General features: G+C 33.4%; 3 protein-coding genes and 1 non-coding gene across 4 annotated transcripts; 3 read left to right on the forward strand and 1 right to left on the reverse strand.

Annotated features, from left to right (window-relative positions):
* The first annotated feature begins 1,356 nt into the window (after nucleotides 1–1,356).
* Nucleotides 1,357–11,216, forward strand: LOC143535920 (endoglucanase 24-like). The gene is made up of 7 exons (XM_077030036.1): nucleotides 1,357–1,618; nucleotides 1,702–1,951; nucleotides 4,372–4,528; nucleotides 8,626–9,117; nucleotides 9,889–10,188; nucleotides 10,279–10,440; nucleotides 10,587–11,216. The coding sequence occupies exons 1-7, from the start codon at nucleotides 1,498–1,500 to the stop codon at nucleotides 11,214–11,216; spliced, it is 2,112 nt and encodes a 703-aa protein (XP_076886151.1). The 5' UTR covers nucleotides 1,357–1,497.
* A 1,780-nt stretch (nucleotides 11,217–12,996) lies between these two features.
* On the reverse strand, nucleotides 12,997–13,080 carry TRNAL-CAA (transfer RNA leucine (anticodon CAA)). The gene has a single exon. It is a non-coding gene; the product is annotated as a tRNA-Leu (tRNA).
* Nucleotides 13,081–14,607: 1,527 nt separating this feature from the next.
* LOC143535945 (uncharacterized) lies at nucleotides 14,608–18,200 on the forward strand. Its single transcript, XM_077030051.1, has 9 exons — nucleotides 14,608–14,808; nucleotides 15,467–15,544; nucleotides 15,643–15,667; nucleotides 15,741–15,773; nucleotides 15,863–15,984; nucleotides 16,061–16,191; nucleotides 16,278–16,492; nucleotides 16,758–16,981; nucleotides 18,099–18,200. Exons 1-9 carry the CDS (start codon nucleotides 14,806–14,808, stop codon nucleotides 18,198–18,200), a joined length of 933 nt encoding a protein of 310 aa, XP_076886166.1. The 5' UTR covers nucleotides 14,608–14,805.
* A 2,644-nt stretch (nucleotides 18,201–20,844) lies between these two features.
* LOC143535946 (small ribosomal subunit protein bTHXm) lies at nucleotides 20,845–21,208 on the forward strand. Its single transcript, XM_077030052.1, has one exon. It carries the CDS (start codon nucleotides 20,890–20,892, stop codon nucleotides 21,163–21,165), a length of 276 nt encoding a protein of 91 aa, XP_076886167.1. The 5' UTR covers nucleotides 20,845–20,889; the 3' UTR covers nucleotides 21,166–21,208.
* Nucleotides 21,209–27,043: the final 5,835 nt, after the last annotated feature.

Consider the following 27,043-nt stretch of genomic DNA (forward strand, 5'->3'; position numbering starts at 1 on the left):
TCTCCTAATGCATATTAATTACTTCGAATAGCTTCGTCTCTTATTTCATTCAATTCAACTTCACAAGTGACCAAAACCAAAATGACAATCAATCGTAATTCGATTTTTATTATGAAAAAAAAATTGAAAATAATATAAGAAAGAAATTGCTTAAACTCTAAACATTTATAAAATCATACACAACCATATATATGGTGCCAAGTTTCGTCTATGAGGGCTTGTGACGAAACACAATTTCTCAACAAGGTGATGATAAAGTGAGGATGATGATATTGCTCCTCAGTTTCGAGAATGGAATAGTCGACTCTCACATCTACTGATCTACATAATACCAACGAAGAACGAATGGAGAGAAAGATTTAGGAGGTGATGGATTTTTACAGTGAGGTGTTGGCAATGCTTAGAAGAGCATCCGATCATTGGTTTGCTCAAGTGACAAGAAATGGCCTTGTGAAGCTTATTACTTATTAGGATGTTATTATTGAGCACTTGTGTTACAATTTAATTTTAATTTTGGCTTGTATGCTGGATAATTTTGTGTATGAGACGTTCTTGTTACTAATGGGTAATATAGCTTGTATGCAATCATTCTATGAACTTACTAGCATACATCTCTCATTTTCTTTTCTCATATATATTTACCCTGTATTTTATCTCCCGGGTATTATGAGGTTGTTTTAGATTATTCGTGGTTTTTTTTGGTGGTTCGACATTTAACATTCTATAAAATAGACAATTTTCTTTTATATTATTATTTTTGTTACAAACATTTTGTTTAACAATCAACAAAGCCCAAGACTCAACCTAGAGCATTTTTTCTCTATACAAGAGTCGTATTCATGATCTACACTTTGAAAGGTCGTTGTACTATTTTGATTCACAAAGATTTTACTACACGTCATAAATGAAGAAAGAGTCCTCTTGTCACCCAAGATGATATGTTCACTTTCAAATTACAAAATTGCATTAATTGGACGGCAAGATTATTTAATCAAAATGATCACTTCCAAACTCGAAATAAGCATTGGATGATTCAAAACATGTACTAAAAAAAGAAATATAAAAGTAACTCACAACAAGAATATATTAATTGATTCTCTTGATGTATCTTGACTATTTTTTAAAATAGCAATAACTAATAATTCTAATTTGGAAAAGACAATGAAATGCAATTTACCTAAAATTAGATCACCCTAACTAAAGTTAGGAACCTAACTACTACAAAAGGTCCACCAACATCACACTAAAACTTCCCAATCTGAACCAAACCTAAGTAAACCAATCTTAAACTTGAACCGGTACAAACTCAACAAGACAAGCTACCAAAACCCGAGCCAAAACCCGGTTTAACATCCACCGTTTCCTTCTGCTTTCTCATTTCCAACACTTTCCGATGACTATTTGAATGAAGCCCGCCCGAGAAAGTTGGACTAAAAGCAGGTCTATACTCTGGAAACAACCTACCCGACTTAAACCGGACCCCACACGCGTTACATAATGTTTTTGGTCCTAAAGGACCTGTTCTCCACTGAGGCGTTTTCTGAACATGACAATGTGTACAACGACGCTGCGTTACGCACCCAGTTGACTCCTCGAATGAGTTGTTTTTATGAACCGGGTTTTTCTTAAACTTCTTTGCTGCCGGTTTTAAAAAATTCATAAAACAATCAAATAGCTGAACCGGGTTTACTGATAACATAGTGGTGGACGAGTCATACGAGGAGGAATCGTCCGTAGACGACTCGGTCAAACTGGACCAAACTCGGCCGGTTTTTTTTGACCGTTTGCTTCTGCTTTTCCTAGGAACCGGGTACGATAATCCCAAAACTGTAAAACTTGGAATCACCGGTCTGACCGGTAATTTGCCGGTTGTTTCCTTCAAAGTCACCGGCGGTAACGACAGAGAAAGCTCCAAAGTTGAGTCATCTACAATTTGTGATAACCATTCAAGGTTTTCCATCTCATCAACCTGAAAAAAACATATATATTAATAATAAATAAATAATTATTAAACAAGATTGCATGTTTACCAACAAAAGTCAAATAAAAACGGTCCTAATTAATTTCACACCATCAAAACTGCCTCACGAAACATTTAGAAGTTCGTATTAATAAAAAGTCAAGCTTTGAAAGTTATAGCCTTTTTCTGGTCTCCGTTTTGACCACATGGGTCTAACTTTGAAAAATATTGTTCAAAAGGTCGTTTTGCCAATATAGTCAAACTTATAAAAATATGGTCAAAACGCTGCCAGACCTTTATTCGGACTGTCGTTTGAACAATTGAACTGGTGTGAGATTAGATATCGGACCCAATAAAAAAATGGTTATAATACCGGAAGGTTAATATCAGTCTCCGGGAGAGACGCGGTGCTTGAAAAGTTGCTAGAAATAATCGAAATCTTCTCTTCGTCTTCCTTGGAAAACCGGTCAAAAGAAGCACCCTCAGAATTGCTAAAATCTTTGTCGGAGAGGTCCAATAAATCCTCAACGGAGAATTCATCAGGTGACACGTTAACAACGTTGTCGACACGACATAAATCATCAAACAAGGACTGCTGGGTTGAGTAAGAGGTCATGTGGATTTCCTTGAGAAAGTTTGATTTTAATGCTCGTGCTTCAATCTCAATGCATGCCATGAATAATATATGTTTGGCTATCTAAAATATATTGAAATAGAGGCAGATAATTGATTGATTAATTAATTAAATAACAAATAGATGGTGTATAGATAGAGAAATTGTGCATGTATTGTATAGGTGGAGGAAGTGGTACGTACCTGCAGAGAGAGAGAGAACACGTGTTGTAGGGATGGGAGAGGAAGGAAGGAAGGGTGGAATTGGGTGAAGAGCACTAACTCAACTCAACTCAACTCAACTCAACTCAACTCAGAAGAAGAAGATTGGTTAGTGGCCGAAACTGATGATGGATGGGTGGGTGGAGTTAAGACTTCTTTATTTTCCTGCTTTTATTACTTTTTATTAATATCAATATTTCATTTTACAAATTGAATTCATTATTACAAAAACACACACATATAGTTCCAAAAAATTACAAAAACACACAACTGATTACATGTACATGAGATTGTAATATGATTATGAGATTGTAATATGATGTTGATTTGATACATTTAGGGGGGTGTTTGGGATTATTTATCTAAGTTAAAGACTTTTTTTTAAAAGAACTTATTAACTTATAACGTTCTTAAAAAGTGTTTGAATTAGCTTATGTTAGGTGGAAAATCAAATAACTAAAACAACATTTTTTTTAGAAAGAGTGTAATGAGTTTAAAAGATTTGTAGGATGTAATGGGTATTATCAAGCCCAAAAGTTAATAAGTCAATGGATCCTAACTTATCAAACTTATTTTTACCTTATTGATAAAGTTAAAACCTAAAAGGACTTACGGTTACCAAGCAACTTGCCAACTTATTAACTTTTTAGAAAAGTTAATAAGTTATAAAGAGGTCAAAATAAACAATCCCAAGCACACCCTTACTAGTTTCATAGTAGATTATATAAATGAGATATATTTATCATATGATACATAAATAGGGGCGGGTTATTGTATAATAATAGTTTATTGTACATTATGTGCGCGACCTTCCAGAGCGTTAGATTACAAAACACGTGATGACAGTTTCGTAAATAACCCAAAACTAGTTCGTGATCAAATTCATTAATTACAAATCGATTATAATCTAAATTTTGAACTCCTTGCTCTATATCCAATTTCTACACCCTAATCAGAGCTTAAAGTATGAAATCTCTAAAGTCAAAAATCAAAATAGAACGTCGTTGAACATTAAGAATCTTCAAATTGATCAAAAATTGATGAATTAATCAATCGAATTGATGTGTATGAGACTTTAGAATCATCAATCGATTATGAAATTGCATAACAATGCACTCAATTGATCTCTGATTAGGGTTCAAAATATTATGTTTAAATGTTCTTAACAAACTGAAATGTTCAGTTCAAAACTTAAAACGTTCAAAACAAAAAGCTAAGAAGTTCGGTACAAAAATCTAAGAAGTTCAGAACAAAAAAAAGTTTTGAAGAAAAGTTAAGAAGTAAAGCTAAGAAGTTCAGAACAAAAGTCTAAGAGGTTCAGAACAAAAAAAGAAGAAGAAGAAGAAGAAAAAGGCTTAAGAAGTTCAGTCTTAAATCTTATACATTCAAAGTTAACCTAAAACGTTCAAGCTTAATCTTGATACATTTAAGGTTAAAACCCATCACTCAAAATTGATCGATTGAAGCTTCAAATTGATGATTAACTGGATCATTTTCAAGGTTAATTGATCAATTGTGTTCCTCAATTTCAATTTCAATTCTTATCTAAAGATAAACAAACTTGTGAACAACAATAGGCGACGAGGTATGACAACTGTGGATGGTGGTTTCGACGGTGGATGGTGGACGAAATCATTGTACGATGACGGATTGCTGAACGGTGACGGTGAAAGTGGACATAATCGATGGGAGCAGAGGTGGACGAAGACCGGCTCACGTGATTGTGATTTTAGGGTTAGCATGGGAAAATCAACGTTCTAAAGTGTCGCGTACCTATTGTACGATAATGGATTAATGCATCGCATCCTATATCTACATGAATATATGGGGAGGGCGAATATATTTATTGTGAAAGATACTAGATAAAAATTTTAAAATAATGTATAAGCCTACTTTTAATAGAGTTATTGGTAAGGTCTAATAGTATGTGATGGTGATAGATCTTACTTTATCTTAGGTGATAGAGTGGTTGTTTCCATTGGAATCCTTGGCTTGTAAAAGTTTTTTCTTTACTGGTAGAGCATATTATATTATGCTACAGAACTCCATAATGTCATAACAAATAGCTAAAAGAATTAGAGCAGACAAACAATACATGAGTACTAATTAATAATCCAAATTGTAAAGTATCGCAATCATAAAGCGGCAAGTAACTTTGGAAAGTACAGATAAAAGAGCAAATAAACATGCAAAAGAAGCCTCACCCCCTATTCAAATACCAATTTACACCACTAAAAGGGTCTCCCAAACAACAAAAAGGCAAGGCTTAGGCTAAGGCAATAAAAGCATATGAAAAGCTAAAGAAGACAAATCAAAGTTGCGTATATACCCTCCTTTAAAGGCACATAACCCTAATCATGCCTAATCCTCTCATGACTCATCCCATATCTTCAAATTTCAATAGTGATTTGAGTGTCTACTCATCGTCTACACCACTGAAGTTACAATGGTACTCGGTTTTAGAGTGATTTATCGTTTAACCTTACGCTCTGAGATTGTTCATCACTCTTCTAGCCTCTTATTCAACCTTGCTTTACTCTTCATTTTTGACACAAATATCTTCAGTGAAAAACATGTACCATGTAATTTACTCCCAAGTCAACTTGGACAACTCATCTAAGATGACCGCAAAATGAAATGGGATCCATGTGGATCCTCGGCGAAGTTACACCTTTAATATGAAAAACGTGTGTACCCCAATTGTGCACGGACACTTTCTTGAGAAATCGTCTTTAATTGAAGTTTATTAAAACTAATTGTTTACCTCCTCTAAAAGAAGACGTTTGCTATGAGGGTACAATTTTTGAGGTTCTCATCTCTCTTGTAGACTCTTATTCAACCTTGCTTTACTCTTCCTTTTTGACACAAATATCTTAAGTGAAAAGCACGTGTAATTTACTCCCAAGTCAAGCTGGACAACTAATCTTGGATGACCGCCAAACGAAATTGGATTAACGTGGATCCTTGACGAAGTTGCATCTTTAATATGAAAAAGTGTGTACCCCAATTGTGCACGGACACTTTCTTGTGAAATCGTCTTTAACTGAACTTTGTTAAAACTGGTTGTTTGCCTCCTCTAACAGAACACGTTTGCTATGAGGGTACAATTTTTTAGATTTAGAGTAGTTTGTATTATTGGAGATAACCCAAGTGCCTAAAATCGCAATTAAAACAAGTTGACTGAATGAATTTTGTTGCTTGATTTTTTTTATTTTTTATTGGGCAATTTCATATATACCCTTACAAAGATTGAAAATATCATATATAACCATCCAAAACTAAAAATATCATATATATCCTTACAAAGTTCTTAATGTATCATATATACATAATTCATTAAAATCAATTTAATAAATAACCATATTACCCTAGTTCGGTTAGATGCGATAAATGGTTTACAGTGTAGACCATTCGAGGCGAAAAACCTTTTAAGGGTTTGCATTTATGAAAAAGTGATGAGAGACAATTTGGTTGTCGTCAAGGTTGAAAAATGTCGATCAAAATTAAAATAATAACATATAGTATAAACACATTATGTAACGAAAATGAATAGAATGGTGTATTCGTTAAATAGTGGGTATGCACGAAAGTTAAAATTTTTGAAAAATAAGTGTAAAATGATCATTTATTTATTAAGCTATAATATTAGTAGAAAGTCTGAACTAAAAAAGATATTTTACATACTCAAGCCTTTATGGGCTCATAGCAGGCTAGAGCCACAAAATTACTATTTTGGCCTTTGCAGTGCTCAAAATGACCAAATTGAGAAATAATATGTTTTGAGGAAAAGTTAGATTAAGAGCATTCTCATCTTATTTCTTAAATTTGTTATGAGAGAATTTTGTAAATTACAGGATAGAGTTTCAAGTGATTGTGAGTGTAAATTAAATGGTGGAGAAAGAAAATATAGTGATTTTTTGTAAATTGGGAGAAAATATAGTGATTTTTTTGTAAATTATAGGGTGGAGAGAGAAAACTATAATGATAAAAGTATAAAAAATATTTTTTAATTAAACAAAAGAGAGAAATGTAGTGTCTTTTTAGTGTAACTATGATCCACGTTTAAGTAGTTCGATGCAGCCTATTTATGGAATTTTGTTAGTTTCTTACCTTTTGTAGTTCTAAATTCAATTATCCATACCATTTGTTAGCTAGAATATATATATACATATATATATATATATATATATATATATATATATATATATATATATATATATATATATTTTATCTAACAGAAACCATTACCTTCGTGTGCTAAATTCACCTCTCTCTCTTTTTTTTACTTGCTGCCATCCTTGTTTTTTTTACATTAATGATACATCCTCTTTTATACACGATAAGAAAACCCTTCGTTTGATGTTTTTAATGAAAGTACGACATCGATAAGTTACGTGGTGATGTAGTCTTTGTGCAAAATCGTATTTCGTTGGTTACGTTCTAAGTGAATTTTGACTCAACTAGGCTTTAAACCGCAATACATGTTTGATTATCTGTAGCGTTGGAAATTAAAATTGTACTCCATGCATGCATGTGACTTTTAAGTGCCCCATGAAAAGGGATAGAATAAAGTTTTCTGAAAAAACTTAAATAAGGTTTAATTAGTCCTTATGAAATAGTTTTAACTTTAAACACTATTTATGTATGTCTACAACTTTCATAAAACGATGCATTAACACTTTAACTTATTATGGTACGCTCTCATAAAACAATAAAATAATATAGTAGCAAAATCAGGAATTTTTTAACGGACTGATTTAATAGATAACAAGATATCCTGGTAAAACTATTAATAAAAAAGCTGAAATTTTTAAATACGTTAGTTTATAGAAATTTTGGTATGCATGAGGGATTAGCGTCACAAAATCTGTACTAGCTAGCAATAATGCAAGAAAATCTTCTTTACTTAAATGTTTCTACAACGTATAAGACTATTTGTTTTATTTATTCAAGTCAAATAACTTCTATGTAATTTGAGGTTATATATGCCATTAGTGATATTAAACACGTATGTAAGGGTATATGTGGGTTTGTAGCTAAGAAGGAATAAAGTCGTTATTCATAATGTCAATATGTTAATTTTATGGTTTTAATTTTGTAAACTGGCTTAAGTTATCTAACACAATTAACCAAAATCATTAATTTTATGTTATAAATTGGTACATGTATAGTTTCCCTTAAAACTTCTAAATTATTATATCAAATAAACACATTAAAATATTTTGATTCAATATTTAACCGATTTGTTAATATAGCTCTATAAAAAATGATCATCATATTTTTTTCTTCTGTATTGCTTATATTTTGAAGTCTCATGAGTCCTGATCATCTCTATGTAACTTTTAAAGGACACACGATCTTAATATAAAAATGACTATATTTGTTATTAATTTTTCAACTGAAAAATATACTATTATATATATAGAAATACATGATATTATCCTAATAAAAAAAAATGTAACTGGTAATCTTATTATAGAAACACAATAATCTCGCTACAACTCAAATCAAGACTTTAAAAGGGTAATTTTGTTTTTAAAAGGGTAAATTAAACAAGATTATCTCTAGTTCCTTTTTAAGAGACCAGAATAATAACGACAGTCAATGTTAATTTGTTATTTCATTTTTATACTTAAACTACACTATTTTTATTTTTCAATTCTTTTCAACAACTTCCCTTTTTTGTTTTTTAAACTGCTTTTATATTTCAATTATACTAATTATATGCTTTAACATTCAATGATTAACCACCAATCAGTGTCATACTAAAAAAAACTTATCACTTTCCCATTTAATAAAATACAGTTTAATAATCATTAACTTCATTCTAGTCGAAAGTATCGTATAAAAACCCTTGCATTCCACCATATAGACATACACATACACATCACCAGTTCACCACCTTCTATAATCCAATGGAGTTCCACTTAATTCTCAAATTTACAGTTTTGGTCCTTCAACTATCTACTATTAGCTCAAGTTACCTAAACTACGGTGAAGCATTGTCCAAATCAATCCTGTTTTTTGAAGGTCAGCGATCAGGGAGACTCCCAAACGACCAGCGGATGAAATGGCGTGGGAACTCGGGTCTCCATGACGGTTCGGATGAAAATGTTGACTTGACCGGTGGTTATTATGACGCTGGAGATAATGTGAAGTTTGGTTTCCCGATGGCGTTTATGACGACGATGCTGGCGTGGAGTGTGATTGAGTTCGGAGAGATGATGCCGCCGGTGGAGTTGAGGAATGCGCTGGTGGCGTTACGGTGGGGGACAGATTATTTGCTCAAGACGGTGGCGGAGCATGATCGAATTTATGTTCAGGTACGGTTATTCAGTTATCGGGTTACACTGGCTAGCAGGTCTTTATTCATTGGAAGTTAAAAAAAACTAGTACTGGTATTGGTGGTAGTTTGGTGATAGTTGATACGTTGTTGTTTTGGAGAACAGCACGTGAACCAATGTATGGATTTATTATGGTCATATGTTCATCTAGGTTATTGGGTCCTACTGAAAGTGAGCCCGTGAGTGCATGGAGACTAGTTGAGTCTAGAAGTCAACGAATCTAATTTTGGGTCAACCACAATATAATTGGGTTTACAACTGGTTCGAATCAAGTCAAAGAAAGTCAAAACTGGATCTGTTTAGTTTGTTTTGGTCATTGGTTAAACCTGTTGCATTACATAATTTAGCTTAAAAACAAAAAACAACGTTTTTGTGATCAGAAGTACGCGGGGTCGTCATTGGTTGAAGTTTCGTCTTTGTCAATATTTTTATAACGCATTGCAGATGTGGTCAGCGAGTACCCATATATATGCTAACGAATGAGGGGTAAAAGGGTCAAAATGGTCGTATAATGGCTAGTTAACGGTCACATATTATATGACATAATAGCTAGTTTTTATAAGGGCATGTATGGGATTGAGTTTAAAAAATGCTTATTAGCTTATTGGCTTTTTCAAAAAGTTTGGAAAACTGTTTTTTATCCCTTCCAAAAAGCTAAAATAGAAAATATTTTTATGATTGCCAAACAATTATTATAATAATAATAATAATAATAATGAGTAAATATTTTATATTTAAATGTGATTGTAGGTTGGTGATCCAATAAAAGACCACAACTGTTGGGAGAGGCCAGAAGACATGGACACTGAGCGAACAGTGTTCAAGGTGGTTGCACCAAACCCTGCCTCGGAGGTGGCAGGAGAGACGGCTGCTGCTCTAGCGGCTGCGTCCATGGCATTCCGCTCGTCTGATCCCGGCTACTCTCGAACCATTCTAGCAACAGCCACCAGAGTCTTTGAGTTTGCTGATACTTATAGAGGGGCATATAGCGATAATGCAGATGCTAGGAATGGTGTTTGCCCATTTTACTGTGATTATAGTGGATATCAGGCAAGTATTTTTACACATATTCATATGCGTGTTAATATTTAACAAATTTTATGTAGAAATTAAAATCTAAGAGTGTATATAATTTGGCAGGATGAATTGTTATGGGGAGCAGCATGGCTAAGAAGGGCATCTGGTGTTGACAAGTATAAGAATTATATACAAGTCAATGCTGATATATTTGGTGCTGATGAAAATATTTATGAGTTTGGATGGGACAACAAACATGGTGGTCTTAATGTTCTTGTTTCCAAGGTAAAACCCTTTATGTATTTATTTATTATTTTTGTTTTTAAAAGGATATACTAATGAGGTTGTTTAATTGTTATATATATTATTAATCAACTATATATACGAATTATATTTTTTTTAGTGATTATATACCTACTTAAATAATGCAGGAAGTCTTGGAAGGAAATGCTAGAGAGTTGGAGTCGTACAAAGCATCGGCAGACACCTTCATGTGCACATTAGTACCCGAATCGTCTAGGGATCACGTTCAATATTCTCCGGGTGGTCTCATTTATCGTCCTGGTGGATGTAATCTACAACATTCAACTGCACTCACATTCCTCATGCTAGTATATGCAAATTACTTAGAGCGATCACCAAGCCCGTCGTTGAATTGTGGTAACATAAACGTGGGACCCGATTACCTTCGTAGATTGGCTAAACGCCAAGTGGATTACATCCTAGGAGAAAACCCTATGAGAATGTCATATATGGTAGGGTACGGTGATAAGTACCCGCAGCATATTCACCATCGTGGGTCATCTGTACCGTCCATTGTGAACTATCCCCAACGCCTTCAATGTAGAGATGGCACTGCTTATTTTAACTCTCCCGACCCTAATCCAAATGTTTTGATTGGTGCTATAGTTGGTGGGCCCGCAGGGGATGACGTGTATGGCGATGAGCGAGCTGATTCTAGTAAATCCGAGCCTGCAACCTATGTTAATGCACCGTTTGTAGGCGTGTTAGCATTCTTCGCGGCTAATTCTGATCCTAGTCCACCAGAACAAAGATGGTGAATAAAAGAAGTGTTGATACCTCTTCCAGTCTTCTTTTTCATGCCCACCGGGCCAAAGAAAAGTCAAATGAGCGAGGAATGAAAAGATAGATCAAGGAAGCAAATGCTAGCTAGGGAATGGGAGTCTCTCATCTTGTGCTTATATAAGTCAGTCAAGAGGGAAGACATGTATAGCTTTGTGTTTGCTTTTTCTCATTTGGTTTTTAGTTTTATTTGTATCACCATTAATCAGTTTTAATGATGTAATGATGGTTAAGGTACTCCTAATAACACTTAAATTGATAATACGAAATTTGGTAAATGATGTTTTTTATTATAGTTCATCTCTCTCTTTGAAATCAATTAACCTCTCTATCTTTGAAATCACACCGTTTCCAGACCCTGTTAATAACGTTGCTACTGACATGATTTTTACTGGATATGATTTATTGATAAATCCTTGTATCGCTTTGTGGATTTGGGTTCATGAAATGAGTGTTTGAATTCACAATGTATTGTGGTTATATAATGTTATAGGTTTAACACATCGTGTTACAACCATTTAGTTGCATGAACGAATACAAAATGGGTACTACATCCCATTCTTTTAAAAAATGGATACATAATATTGTAAGTTCCAATATGTAAGTTTTTTCGAATACATAGGTTGAAATCATAATGTATTGTGGTTATATAATATTATAAGTTCCAAAAAGTTTTTTTTGAAGTGTAACAATATGGGTACTACATCCCTTCTTTTAAAAAAATTGAAAATATAACACTAGCATCCCCTCATTAATCTATTTCATCCCTCAAATCTCTCAATCTAGCCACCCGCCTACTAGATAGTCTCTCTACTTGCGAGCTAGCTAGGTCCAATCCATTTCAATCGGTAACATGTCGATTGTGATTGAAGGGTGGTGTACAATTGTACCTGACAATGGGGTTTTTGCTTCTTTCGGCGAATAACTCACTATTGTGGGCAACGATATAAAGAATCTGCGGTGGTGTTTGGTGATTTGAAACCCTAACCATGGGTACCTTAAACATTTTATGGGCTAAATAAAATTTTGGGACAATTTTCTAAAAGTTCATTATTGTAAACCATTTTTATATATACTTGAAGTCGACAGTAATAAACTAAACAAATGCAGTAAAAGAGATCACATCTTGTGCTAAATAAATTTCAAACAACACTTTGTACTCTAATTGTTCTCCATCACTTGGATCACCATATATTCATATTGGCTCGCTGTTCAAAATCTTATATGTTATCTTTGTTGTATTATGATTTATTTTTCTGCCTTGCGGGCATTTGAAAAAGAAAAGTAACCGACCCAAGGATTAGGGGTGCAAACGAGCCAAGCCGAGTCCGAGCTCGAGCTTGGCTCGTTTACCATATATCAACTATTTTTTATATAATTATAATTATTTTTATATTATTTTTTCTGTTATAATTTTATGTATAAAATAATATATATTATTTAGTTATTTTTATTTATTTTTTCATTATATATATTAATTAATAATTATTAAATATATATTTTAAAAAATTATATAAATGACAGGCTCGGGCTCGATTAAGCTCGGCTCGATCGAGCTTTTTAACGAGCCGATCTCATGTAGGTCGCGAATATCTTGGCTCATTTGTACCGCTACCAAGGATCACTGCCCACACTCTTTATTAGTCAACATTTTGAATGTCTATATGTTTTGATTCAGCAATTGCCAACTTAAGGGGTTAAATCATAAACGACAAGAAATCAACTAATGCTACGTTTCAGGAAAAGTAAAAAAGAATGTGTCAGAAATGGGATTTGAACCCACGCCCTCTCTCGAGGACCAGAACTTGAGTCTGGCGCCTTAGACCACTCGGCCATCCTGACTGATTTGTTAATCGTTTCTATAAATTACTCTATGTACAATACTACAGCAGAGTTTATTTATTATTCTTTTTTTAAAAACTTTTATGTGCAAGCATATCATGACAGTCGGAAATGAGCTTTAATGAAACGAAAATTTTAACAAATGTTTCTTTGTTAGATTGCATGTTAATTACCGACATGCAAGTGACTAAAGGGAAAGTAAGAACATTGTGTGTTAATAGTGGTGTTTCAAGGCTAACTCCAATAAGCAACCCAATGCATGATCCTTAATATCTATACCAAACAAGATTCCTCACATAAATGTTTATTACATGATTATCATGCTCGGTAATGCAAATTGCAAATATGCAATCAACTAACTATATTAAACAAACTTACAAAATTTAATGTAATAAACAATTACTTAGGGGGTGTTTGGGATTCCTAATTTTGGCCTCCTTATGACTTATGGAAAAGTCATAAGTTATAAAATTGTAACTTATCCAACTTCTCTACTCACACCATAAGGACTCTCAAACATCATTTAACTTGCAAAAAGTTAAAAAGTCAGGCCAAAATAATCCCAATTCCCAGACACCCTCTTAGACGCTCTCAAATATTTCTATGATTTGGTCCACCTTTAACGCAATCATTAACTCAAAGCGAGTCTATATATGGGTAAAATTTCACCCTTTTGTATCTTGCTTTGTCGTGGTACTGATAATTAGATACATATTAGCTTATGGTGTAACTGTAAGGTATCAACTATCCCATGAATGAGACAAAACCCACTTGACATAAAATGGTTTTACAAGTAGTGTTCCTGACCACATGTTGGTCTATTTGAGAGGTAGGAGCGATAACATCATCAAAAACAAAGCTCTGTTTATCCTCGAGATACTTGAAGAGATCAAGCCGAACTACAAACATATAAAAAGTAAAGGGAATGTATCCCAGTTAAATCGGAACTTGTGGTGTAAGTTTCCGCTTGTAAATTTCTCAAAAACAATCAGTAAGTTTTATGTATGGTTCCTTTGACCGTTTGACATCTATTACCGTATATCATTGTTGATTTTATCAATAAGAATCTATACAACGATGATTGAAAAGTAATCGGTAATTTTATGTCTTGTACCGTGAAAAAACTAACGCAAAACGGTGTCTCGAACCCACAAGTTGAAGGGGCCAAAGAGCTAAAAACAATGAAAAAAGTCAAAAACTAATGCCAAACCATTTCGTTGAAAAAAAAATCACATGAATATCCAAAGTCCAAGCCCACTTCCCTTCAAAAGAATCTGGGCCACATTCAAGAGGTTTTGGTTCGGTGTAAAAAACCCACCCGGTACATCTTAGCCTCATATCCACCTCTTTCTCACGAATCAATCAATCCATCCGATTCGATTATTAATTAAATAAATAAATACAATCGAAAGGGTTTTTTGTTCTCCAAGTTAACAAGTTCCAAATCCATCCTACCTTACCTGGTAATATTCTTATTATTATTCTCCCCTAAATTCATATTTTCTAATTCCTAATCTCAGATTTCGTTACATCATGTTAACCCAGATGTGAATTATTTCGAATTGTGTGTCGTATGAACTGTAGCTGTATATATTAACAAATCGATCACTTTGGTAGATTAACGAAGCATAATTTTATATTTAAAGTGTGTGTCTTTGATCGCAGATTCTGTTCTTGAATTGGGCTATCGGAAATTCGCCTGCTTCTTCAACAAGACAACTAAACATGGTAATTATCTTTTTATCATGTATTTTTTATCATGAATATTGGTTTTGATGCTAATTAGTATTAATTTATTATTATTATTGTTGTTGTTGTTGTTGTTGTTGTGTTTTGTAATTCATAAACTTGGTATAATATTTTCAATTTTGATCTTCAATGAACTAAATGTGTGTGTGTGTGTGTATATATATAAATATTAAATAGGATCAAATACATTTAATATTAAATAGGATCAAATACATTTTATTCTTAACTTGAAAACAGTGAGAACCATTTTGCTGTTATTACGCTATAAGTATTTACTGATTTATAATTTGTTGTTATTATTAGATCTTTTCTATTGCTGTTATAAGTATTTGCTGGTATTTGCTTTTATTATTTTGTTCTTGATTTTGATTCTTTTGTTGTAATTTTTAGGTTTTTTCCTTTTTTGTTATAAATCATTGTTTATGTAGATTGGTATTGTAGTTGGTATTGTTTCTTACGTTCTCATTTTTTTTATAAATTGGTATTATTTCCTACATTCTCATGTTAAGATTAAAATGCACATGAACCTTCCCCTATATATAAATATATAAGATTTAGCATATTCAAATTTATATATTTTTTATTATCGAATCTTGAATAAGATTTTCTTGACTAAGTGTTTTCATTGTGATTACAGTATTTTGAAGGTTATGGTTATCACGGAACATCGTTCGAGCAAACATATCGATGCTACCCTGCATCTTTTATCGACAAGGTTGGAAATTTTATTTTTACCAATAACCTTTTTTCCTGTTTTGTTTACGCTAATATGGTTCTAATTATACATTTTTATTTGTTTTTCCTTTTTTGCAGCCTCAGTTAGAGAATGGTGATAAAAGTAAGTAGTAGGATCCTAGTGTTTCTGTGTTTTCTCTATTAAATTAGTTACTGACGTGCGTGTTTTGTATCAGTTATAATGCCTCCATCAGCACTTGATCGCCTTGGTTAGTTTATCATACTTTTTAATTGTATATTCAATAAAAACATAATCTTTACATGATATGAGGTGACGGTTAATGTTTTTTTATAATAGCTTCTCTTCAAATCGATTATCCAATGTTGTTTGAGCTGCGCAATGCGGCTACCGAGCGAGTTTCACATTGTGGCGTTTTGGAGTTCATTGCTGAAGAAGGAATGGTTTATATGCCTTATTGGGTGCGCGCCGTTTCTTATATCTTTTTGCTAATTGTTAGGTATTAATCATTATTACTAAATACATTTATTCATTTAGATGATGGAAAATCTGCTTTTACAAGAAGGAGACATTGTGCGAGTGAAAAACGTGACACTTCCGAAGGGTACTTATGTTAAGTTGCAGCCACACACAAAGGACTTTTTGGACATTTCCAACCCAAAAGCAATGTAAGTTTGGTTCATTGAGATAATAATATTAGTAATAAATGCAATTTTTATTATTTGATTATAAATGTGGTGTTGCGGGTGTGCAGTTTAGAGACGACATTGAGGAACTTTTCGTGTTTGACAACCGGAGATAGCATAATGGTGGCGTATAATAACAAGAAGTATTACATAGATATTATGGAATCGAAACCGTCGCATGCGATAAGTATTATTGAAACCGACTGTGAGGTGGACTTTGCACCTCCTTTAGATTATAAGGAACCTGAGAGACCCGTCCCCTCAAGCAAGGCACCCGTTCAAGGTAGGTTTTTTTTATATAATATTATATCATAACTAAAAGTCTAAAACCGACCCACAATTTCGTTTAGTCGGTTATGGCTTAACCGAACTGTCGGTTAAGTGTTCAGTTCGGTTAAGTCGGTTAATTCAGTTACAGGTCGATTAAGTCAGTTATTTGCTCATCACTATTAGTAGGTGGGCTAGAAAACCATTATAACCTTTGTTACTCTGTTGTGTTATATTATAACATAAGATGCCATTTTTATCTTTTCTTTTTTATTTGGTAGGTGAGGAGCCAGCAGCGGTTGAGGAGCCAAAGTTTAATCCGTTCACTGGATCGGGTCGAAGGTTGGATGGTAAGCCTTTGAAGTACCAGCCGCCACCTGATTCATCTTCTAAAGAAAAGAAACCTGCTAGTGGTGGTGGTGAGTCATCAACTTCACAAACGACTTCTCGTCAATCACAAGGAAAGCTTGTGTTTGGTTCTGGTTCAAACGCTCAAAAGCAAAAGGTATGTGCTTCTGTACAAGTACAACTTCAAATTATACTTGATTAAATAAGCAAATGTTCGTCTTATTATAAAATACCATATAGACTTAAGATAAGTCTTTGTTCAAAGGTGTATAAGCGGAAGAAGATAATCATCTTATTAGAAAACAACTTAGTTAACTTTTAGGCTATACTTGTAAATTTTTAAACCATATAATAGTTAGTTTAAACTAAGGCAATATTCGAGCAGATAACTGAGACATCTTATTTCACCCTAAAGTAACTAGATATATATAAACACTTTTTGCTTCTGAACACTCAAAAGTTCTTATCTTTTGCTTTTTATTAATAAGAGGGAAAAAACAAAATACATGATAATTTTCGTAATTTTTGCAATTACTAAGGCATTACGCGTAATTTCATGTTTGAAGTCTGTGTAATTGTTGACGAGGTTTTTGATCTGATAGGGGATGGTTGGATGTGTGTCTAGAAAGTGATTATTATCTTAACTTTATGTTTCGGTAATCGAAACATCTTCTAGGATATCAAGATCCTCATCAACAATTTCGCAGAAATCAGAAACAGAATTGTGTGTAATGCCTTGCTAAGTGTAAAGATTAAGAAAATTACAATGTTTATTATTGTTTTTGTTTTTTGAAAAAAACAAAAACAAAGGTAAGAGTGTCTTGACAAAAAAGGTGTCCATATTTATTTACTTATACACGGTGAAATAAGATTTTCAACATGATGTTGGAGTTGCCTTATTTTAAATTAATTATTATTGATGAATTTAGAAATGAAAAGTTTACCCTATGGGTGAAATAAGTTGTTTTCTAACAAGAGAATTATGTGCTTCTTCTTATTCACCTTTAAACTTATTTTAACTTCTTAGAACTAAATATTGGTATTTGGTAGATATGCAAATAACAAGATTATTAGCTTAATAATATAATTTTGTGTTTTTTACATGTTATTTGTTAGGGTCATTTTAGCAGTAGCTTTTGATTTAAAATAAGTTTTATCAGGGTTTTTATTATACTTGTAGAATAGTATTTATGTTAGTAAGAATTTGTGCATAATTTATATAATTTTGTTGTTTTATTATAGCGGTTTTTGGTTAAACGGCATGTATTGTGCAGGAAGTTGCAAAAGGAAAAGAGGCTAAAAAAGAGGAGCCTGAAAAGAAAGAAGAGCCCAAGTTTCAAGCCTTCACAGGGAAGAAATACTCACTCAAGGGTTGAAGTCCTACTAGTACTTGTGATTATGCTTATATTTATTATCTATCATGCAACTCTTTAATTAGTCTTTTTATTTAGAAGCTTGTGTTTCCTGTTATGCTTTTATTATGTCACAGACGATTTTAATTACATGTTCAAGTTTATCGTGTTTCGTATTCAGTTGTATTTACAAGTTGACTATATAGGTCTTGTCTAATTATGTCTATATATTTTAAGAGTTTTATGTAAAATAACTATGGGCAGTACATACCCTAGACACAAATCCATGGTAAAGGCCAAAATAGAGAGTTTCAAAAACCGGAAGGGTGAGAAAGATAGATTTTAGAAGACCCTAAAAAAATTTATCGTTGAAGAGAGAAGAACTAAAATGTTGCCCAAAATAGATTAATTTAAATGAGAGAGAAGAGAATGAGAAAGCACCTTTAGGTTCAAATACTATCACACCGCTCTTGGATGCAAATATAACACAACTTTCGTGTACGTGACGCTAGATCTCCGTACTTATTTCTACTCACGCTAGATCTCGGTACTTATTTCTACTCATGTTCACAACTCTTTTGAAGTTTTCACAGTCAAAAATCTTAGTTGTATGATCGTGTAATCATTAGTCTTGTATGAGGATGAGCTCTAGAATGTTAACATTTCTTATTCCAATATCTTATTTGTCATATGCTCAAAAATCGAGTTTAATTTGTCATATTCCAATATCTTATTTGTCATAAGATACATAAGTCTCTAAAAGTTTATAAAAAAATAGTACAATTAAAACCATTAAAAATAGCTAATGTCTTACATTGATTATTTTTATTACATAAAACTCATAGCATAATAATTACAGATTTCAATTTAATCTTACACTATAAATTCGTAAGATTTTTTTTTTAACATGCTTAATATCTTTTTAATTTTATTTGCAAAAATGATATCACGAGGATAACAATTTTACCAACGGAACACATTCACTTACATTTTAGGGCTTAAGTGGAGATGGTGAGGAGAAGAAGACGGAGGTGGGGGGGGGGGGGGGGTAGTTGATCGTGGTGGGGAAGACATATAAGAATAGGAGCTTATCTTATCAAAGAAGAAACGAGAAAGGTTGCATGGTGTGTGAACCCAGATACCCAAAGAGGATAAATGGATTACCGGGTTTTGCAAAGGTAAAAAGACTAAGTCGTCCATCGATTTAACTCCATCTAACGGTTCTGCTAGCCTAAGGGACTCAATTTTACGCATTTTGTAACCACATGGATGCAAGTGTATCATCTTGACTTTTAGCAACACATTGGACGTTCGCGTTAACCACGGATAGGAAAAATCTCTTGTAAAAATGATATCATGAGAATAACATTTTACAGTAGAACATCAATAACTTAATACTCGATAAATTAATAACCTCGGTAAAATTAATAATTTGTCCGGTCAGTAGAAATTGGACCCGATCCATAAAATAATAATTTTTTTTTGAAATCCAATGTAAATATATTGGTTCCAGCGAAACTATAAATTAATAATTACTAAAATATTCCAAAATTTTAAGATTATCTAGTAAAAAATGAATCTATAGTCACTTTTTTTAACTTCAAATCTATATTGAGTTCATTTTTAAATATTCTCATTGCACTTAAAAGTTGAGGCACTGTATTCTCGAATTGCAATCAAAAGTTGTGAAGAGGAGTTGTCGCTTGCAATGCTTCTTTCTGAGTGACCGGTTCCAAGGTACTCAATCATCATCAACCGGATTTTGAACAATGTCCGCCATAATTTATCATTAGACATTTTATAGTGATCAATCTAGATCTATGTACATTGAAGTTGACGAGTTCATTAATGTAACATACATGAAAATTTTGAAGGTCGATGCATTAATTTGAGAGTTATTCATGAATATAAGCCAACTCCTTAAATTAAGAATTTATTGATATAATAATATCTTGTTAAATTAATAAATATTCCGAGAACAACATTGTGTTTGTAAAAATGATAACATTTTACGGGTAAAGTTAAAATGCAAAGGGAGACAAAAATGAGAAGTGTGATAAGGATTTGTGGCCATACATAAAACCCTTCAAAAAAATAAAAAAAAATCATAATTCAATATATAAATAAAAACGAAAAAAATTAAAAAACAAAAATGTTTCTCCCGTCATTCCCATTCACACAAAAAAAATCCTACGAAATGACATAATGTCGAAAATGAACAAACAACACAATAATAAACAAAAAAAGACACAATAGATCGCAAAATATAACACAATGTTGAACAAATATTACATAATGTTGAGTAATATAGCACAATATATAGGAAAAAAACACAGCTTAAAAAAAACACAATCAATGATGAAAATAGACACAAAACATAATGATAAACAAAAAGACACAATAAGTTTTTTCACTTAGCATTGTGTCTTTTTCAAGTTTTTCTTTTAAGAACGAGAAAGACAGTGGAAACAATTTTGTGTTTTTATATTAAAATTTAATTTATGATTTTTTTTTATAAATTTTTCATTATATTTTGTGAGGCAATTTTTTTTCCTAAAAATCTTTCTCATACACCTCATTTTTATGACTTTACACAACATTTTACATTACTTTTTATGACGTTTTATTTGTTATGTAAAATCAGCTTAGCTTAGCTTAGCAACGGGACATATCCACCCACTAACATTCTAGGGTTTAAGCGGCGATCTGAACCATGGCGATGATGCTGATGCAGCGATGGGGCACGGCGGCAAAACGAGTGCTTGTGACGGCTGAGCAAAGGCAACCGCAACGACACGCTTTCTCATCGTTAACAGCTCCGGCGCCGGTGTTGTGTGGCAGGGGTGATAAGAAGACGAAGAAGGGGAAGGTATTCAAAGGATCGTACGGAAACAAACGGCCAAAGAAGGAGAAGAAGATTCAACGGATTAAGGATAAGCTTGAGCTCCCCAGGTCTACTCCATGGCCTCTTCCTTTTAAACTTATCTGATCTCTCTATATTTTGTAGTCCTAATTGATGTTTGTTTTATCAAATATCATCAATATGATATAATAATCCAGATGCTCTTTTAATTTGTTGGATAGTTTTTGTTATGAAATTAAACATTAATGTTGAAATTGTCTAGAAATCTTAGAGAAGTGGTTGTTTATGCAAGTTGATATCTGCAAAATGTGCATTCTTCTTTCAATTTATTTAATAGTTTTGCAATTTGTTAGGAAACCATAACAACAGAATTATAACGAAAAAGCCATTAATAAAACTTTATTTTGATTCAGTATCGGTCAAAAGCATTCACAAAATTGAAGTGATTTAGGTAAAGAATTTAAACTGCACCATCAAATAACCAAAGCGAGTCAAGTAAAAGACTTTGCTTTGATTGACATCTAAAATTCAAGTACCACAACCGGTGAGTTGGTGCTTTGTTAGCTGTGTGTGTATACGAAAAGTTCGGTTATATTCTGTCCCAGTTAAGACAAGCGGTTAACTGAATTATTTGATTGTTTAATCGATGGTTGATTAGGCATTTCAATAACTGAAACTGTCAGTTATGGTTTGGTTGTTAGGTATAACTAAACTGCGCGATACTCTACACACCCCCATCTGGAATTTATATGCATGCATTTGTTTTTATTCATAGGGAGAACATAAAAAAAGTAAGGGGAAGTAACTATAAGTATGGTGGTGGTTCATAATAATTTTGAGGTTAAAACACATTTTGTGGGGTTATGATGATATATGTTCTTATAGAAAAGGGGAGGGGAAATTTGCATTAGCACTTAACTACTTAAGTCAAAACCATGGCTGCATGTCTGCAACCTTAATTATCAGGTGGCCAGGCAGATGTTTTGGGGGATTGATATTATGTGAATTATGATGAAGAGATTGTACTTAGGCTTTTGTACATTCTAAGATCTACATGCTAAGTGAATCAACATGGGCTAAACGCTAAACGAAACTAAGAACATTTGAAAATCACTACAAAATGCTATAGAAAGTTGATCATAGGACTAAATTAAGGTTACAATGTGGTTAAGTAAAAAGCATTGTAGGACACGCAGGAACTTATTCCAAGTGTCGTAGCCCTATGGCGGACACCCTCAGGTTATTGAACTTTTAACCCAAAAAACTGAATTCTGTGTTCTCCAAAATTCTTTTAAACTTTGTATACACTTTCAAAGATCGTAAAATACCCGTGACTTGCAAAAAAAACAAGATGGAATATAATGAATAATTAGTGTGCACAGAAGTAAACATTATTTTTGGTCTAGTAAAACAATTTATCATGAGTATTTGGATCCAGTATTTACTCTCTAGGAAATAAAATTACTGGTCAGGGTATTTATCCTAAACACTATTAAGCACTTCCATTCTTAGGCTAGTTATCGTGTCACATGTAATTTGTGTGTTTCCTTTTAACCTGAGGGTGGAAGTACTACACACAAAAGTATTACTAAAGATGTATGTAATCATAATAGTCAATATTGACTAGTGTGTATGAAATGAGTCAATGACGACAGTTTCTCCATACCTCATATACAACACTCCAATTTGCATAGTTTCACTAACTTGCATGTAGTAGCGGAACCAGAAAATTCCAAATGAGGGGTCGTAATATAATTGTTTAACATTCGTAATTCAATGGTGTACACAACTTTGTTTTACAGATAGCCGACAACTGGCATCTTCGAGGTCCCATAGCTTGAAACCGTTGTAGAATTGCTTCATTTTCTACACTTGCAAAAATATCTCTCTACATAGCACACCAATGCATCTGTGAGTGAAAATTATCACCTATCTTGTTACGTAAATCAGTCTTGATAAACTTCATCGTGGAAAATGATCTTTCGACGGTTGTAACAGAGGAGTAGAGCAAGACAGTTGACTTCTGATTTTACTCTGCACTATGTAATAGAGGTGCACAAATCGGGTTCAAATGGAAAACCCGAACCGGTTCCAAACCGGTTTTTTCACACCGGGTTGTAAAATGGCACCGGTTCCAATCAAGAACCGGTTCGGTTCCCGACCCGAACTGATGCCCAGATATGCGAACTTTTAAGAACCGGGTAGGGTATGAACCGGAACCGGTTTTTACGTAAAAACCGGTTCCACCGGTTTTTTTTGAAATTTAAATATTAGAGCCGTTAGGAACCGGTTCCAACGGCTATATAGCCGTTTTTGACCGTTGGAACCGTTTTTGACCGTTGGAACCGGTTTTTTATGTTTAGTTGTTATGTTTAGTATCGTTTATGTTTTAATAATGTTTGTAATAGTTAGTTTTTAAATATAGGAAACAAGTTATATATAGGTTTGTAATAGTTAGTTTTTAATGGAAACAAGTTATATATAGGTTTGGGCATCAAAAACCGGTTCCAACGGCTATATTACCGTTGGAACCAGTTCCAACAGCTAATTGGTGTCTAAAAAACCGGTTCCAACGGCTATATTACCGTTGGAACCGGTTCCAACGGCTAGTTTGACTTTTGTTTGACCCTTCAAAAAAACCCGTCGGAACCGGTTTTTCCGGGTACGAACCGAACCGGTTCCGGGTTGGAACTGGTACTGACATACAAATAGGAGAACCGGGTACGATTTTCGGGTACAAAAATACCCAAACCGGGTATTGTTCCAACCGGGTTGGAACTGGAACCGGTTCCGGTTCGAAACCGGTTTTTTTGTGCACGTCTACTATGTAAGGCCCCCGACCAGGGAACCCTACTTTCTCGCTGGTTGGACTTACTCATTCACATAATTCGCAAATCATAGTTAATTAAAACATTTCGCGGAATATATAAAGTCAATCATTCATACATATCATAAACATCTTGTCTTAAAATAACATAACATAAGTCATAAACATAAAACATGAATGACACGGGTGTCTTCTCTTCATAGCGATGCCAGTCTTCCTCTTACTGTCACGTGTCCTCATCAAGCAACCTGCCTTATTCTACTCACCTGCGTGCATACTAAAAGTCAGCTACGTTGAGTGAGTTCTAGTTAATTAACATACATCACATTCGCTTACTTACTAATACGCGTCCGAAGATACGTATTGATACTTACTAATACGCATCCGAAGATACATATTAATCACTTACCTGTTCTTCTAACATTCATACATACATACATACCTTCATTCGTACAATCTTCCATACTTTATCTAACTTTCTTTAGTTAATACATACGCATCCTTTCTATATTTTAAAGAGTCTTTCATCCTATAAACTTCGCAGATATTATTAGGGTCCGCAACCTTATATTCTTCGCAGAGATTTGTAGGGTCCGCAACCAACCCTATATTCTTCGCAGATATTAGTAGGGTCCGCAACCCTATACTCTTCGCAGATATTAGTAGGGTCCACAACCCTTTTACTAGCCGTTCAAACATACAATCATACATTCGTTCGTTTCATACCTTTATCCTTCAATTATACTATACTTAATTATAACTACGGGCATACTAAATTAATAAATCCATATCATTCACATTCATACGCAAACATATATCTAATATACACTTACCATTTAAGTTAAGTGTATAAAACTAAACACATCGTAGTATGCACATAGCCCCGAAAACATAACACATAAAAGGGCTAGAACTCACCTGGATCCTGTTACGTTCAACGTTTATAGTAATGCCCTTCCTGAGTTGTGTGCGGCTAACTGTTTAACACATATATTCATTAATTAACCACGTACTAACATAGTTAATTAGATTTGTATTTATTAATTTAGCGTACTTGATAAGCTAGGCTCGTTTGTTTGGGCTAACAAATCTAACGAAATAACTTTATTTAACGACGGTCTTTATTTTGTGTTCATATCCTCCCATTATTATATATTCATTAATACATGTTCCTTTCCTTTAATATATTATTGTGTATGTATGTGTGTGTGTGTATATACACACCTTTCCTTTAATTATATATATATATATATATATATATACAAATATATTTCTTTTCTTTAATTGATTATTTATCTTAAAATATATCGGGTTATGTGGAGATAACGAAGTTGGTTGGTTTGGTTTATTTTGTCGGATCATCTTGGATTAACTAGGAATGGCCCAGTTCACATCGCATGAACCCCTCAGTTCGCTACGCTTGGCCAACTTCGCATGATCCATTTCGCATAGCCTGGCCCAAGTCTGCTTCCAGTTTCGGGCGAAAAAATGTTTGTGTGAGTAGGGATTCAAAATTGTGACCTCTCACACTCATAGCAACTACTCAACCACTAAGCTAGAGTGCTTTGATGGTATTCATATCATTGCCATTAATATTATACCTTTGTACACTTATGGCTGTCATTATTATCATTGGAATTCCCTTCGCATGCTGCTTCATTTATTATTATGACTCCCTTCATTGGTTTATTATTATTATATTCAAGATTCCTACCTGTTTACTTTACTTCATTATTATTATTATTATTATTATTATGATTATGTAAGAGCACCTTCTGCTCTACCTTATTATTATTATTATTATTATTATCGATATTGTATTATTATTATTGTTATTATTATTATCATTATTATTATTATTCCTTTATCATTATTAATCAAAAATCCCAACTTGGTAACTTGGTTAGATTCAAGTTTCAATCTTTTATACTATATTTATAAGAGCCAAATTTTCGTTAGATCTACAAATATGTACGAGCCGAACTTAATGAAAGAGTCAAACGAATCCGACTCCTAAAGTTCATCTTTTAACATCAAGTTTATATTTTTATTAACCCTTAGGCCCTGATCTAAGGTTCTACCAAATTTCATGGGAACCGACGTCAAAAGGACCACCTTTACACTACAAACGTACCTCTAGCGAAATTCGGTTTAGAGTTTGGTCTTGACACGAGCTAGATCTTGTTTCTCCGTGTCGTTTGGATGCGAGAATCACTAAAACGACATGGATCTCGTTCTTAGGTTTCAAAGTAAGGAGGGTGTGTGTTGGTAAAAATGGAAAGGTATGGAATATGAGATCTAGGGTTTTAAGAAAGGTTTAAGGGGTACTTATACCCTTAGCTCATGGACCTTAGGCCCATTAATTTATTAAGTCTATGTTTTATTGTTAAGTCCATATCCATTTAAACATACACTCCCTCATTTTAATTTATTTACTTATTATACGAAATTTAAATAACAAAGTTTATTTAAATATTATTTTATTTATTATTTCTAAAAGTCGGACGTTACACACTAGGTCAAAAGTTAAAAAATAAATTACCAATAAAATATTATGTTTGAATATGGGCTTATTAAAAAAATTAAATCAATTCATTTAAAAGGCCCACGTTCCTATAAACCCATTTAAGAGTAAAGTAAATAGCACGCTTTCTTAGTTCTGCCCACAGCTCATGTCGTCTTCTTCATTCTTCACCATATTTCACAGTTTTGCCGGACCGGGAAATTCTCAAATACAACATATCTACATTTCCCTTTTGACTTTAAGCACTTTGTGAGAGATGATCGAGAGGGTCAAGCCATAAAAAAAATACATGCTCCGATCCGCAGTAAATTTGGCCGGCTAGAGGGTCAAGACCCTCCTGACCCTCCCTTAAATCCGCCAATGCTACATGTCAATGCAGATATCATAATTATGCATTTGGGAAGTTTCTAATTTGAACAAGTAAAATATAACCCATCTTGACAAAATTAGTAGACAATTTAGCCTAAATACTTGAAAAGAAATTTTGAAGCATTACACAATGTACTTGAATTGGTATAAACTAATGATATACACAAAATCAAAACCTTCCACTTCATTCCCAAGTTTCTTTTTTCTTATGGAACGACCAGCTAAGTAACGCCGGGTACTCCGTACGCGGCCCCCAATGGCTAAAGGTAGCCTGAGCCAGCCAC

This window comes from Bidens hawaiensis, unplaced genomic scaffold, assembly GCF_021521415.1.
Source record: "Bidens hawaiensis isolate Kalapana, Puna unplaced genomic scaffold, B.hawaiensis_p1.1 tig00010730_1, whole genome shotgun sequence".
Taxonomy (NCBI): domain Eukaryota; kingdom Viridiplantae; phylum Streptophyta; class Magnoliopsida; order Asterales; family Asteraceae; genus Bidens; species Bidens hawaiensis.

Coding starts and splice junctions, on each gene's coding strand:
- LOC143535920 (XM_077030036.1), top strand. CDS start 1,498: ATGTTTTTGGTCCTAAAGGACCTGTTCTCCACTGAGGCGTTTTCTGAA. Junction 10,189..10,278: donor GTGATTATAGTGGATATCAG/GCAAGTATTTTT, acceptor ATAATTTGGCAG/GATGAATTGTTATGGGGAGC. Junction 10,441..10,586: donor TTAATGTTCTTGTTTCCAAG/GTAAAACCCTTT, acceptor TAAATAATGCAG/GAAGTCTTGGAAGGAAATGC.
- LOC143535945 (XM_077030051.1), top strand. Junction 15,774..15,862: donor ATCAGCACTTGATCGCCTTG/GTTAGTTTATCA, acceptor TTTTTATAATAG/CTTCTCTTCAAATCGATTAT. Junction 16,493..16,757: donor AAGCAAGGCACCCGTTCAAG/GTAGGTTTTTTT, acceptor TTTATTTGGTAG/GTGAGGAGCCAGCAGCGGTT.
- LOC143535946 (XM_077030052.1), top strand. CDS start 20,890: ATGGCGATGATGCTGATGCAGCGATGGGGCACGGCGGCAAAACGAGTG.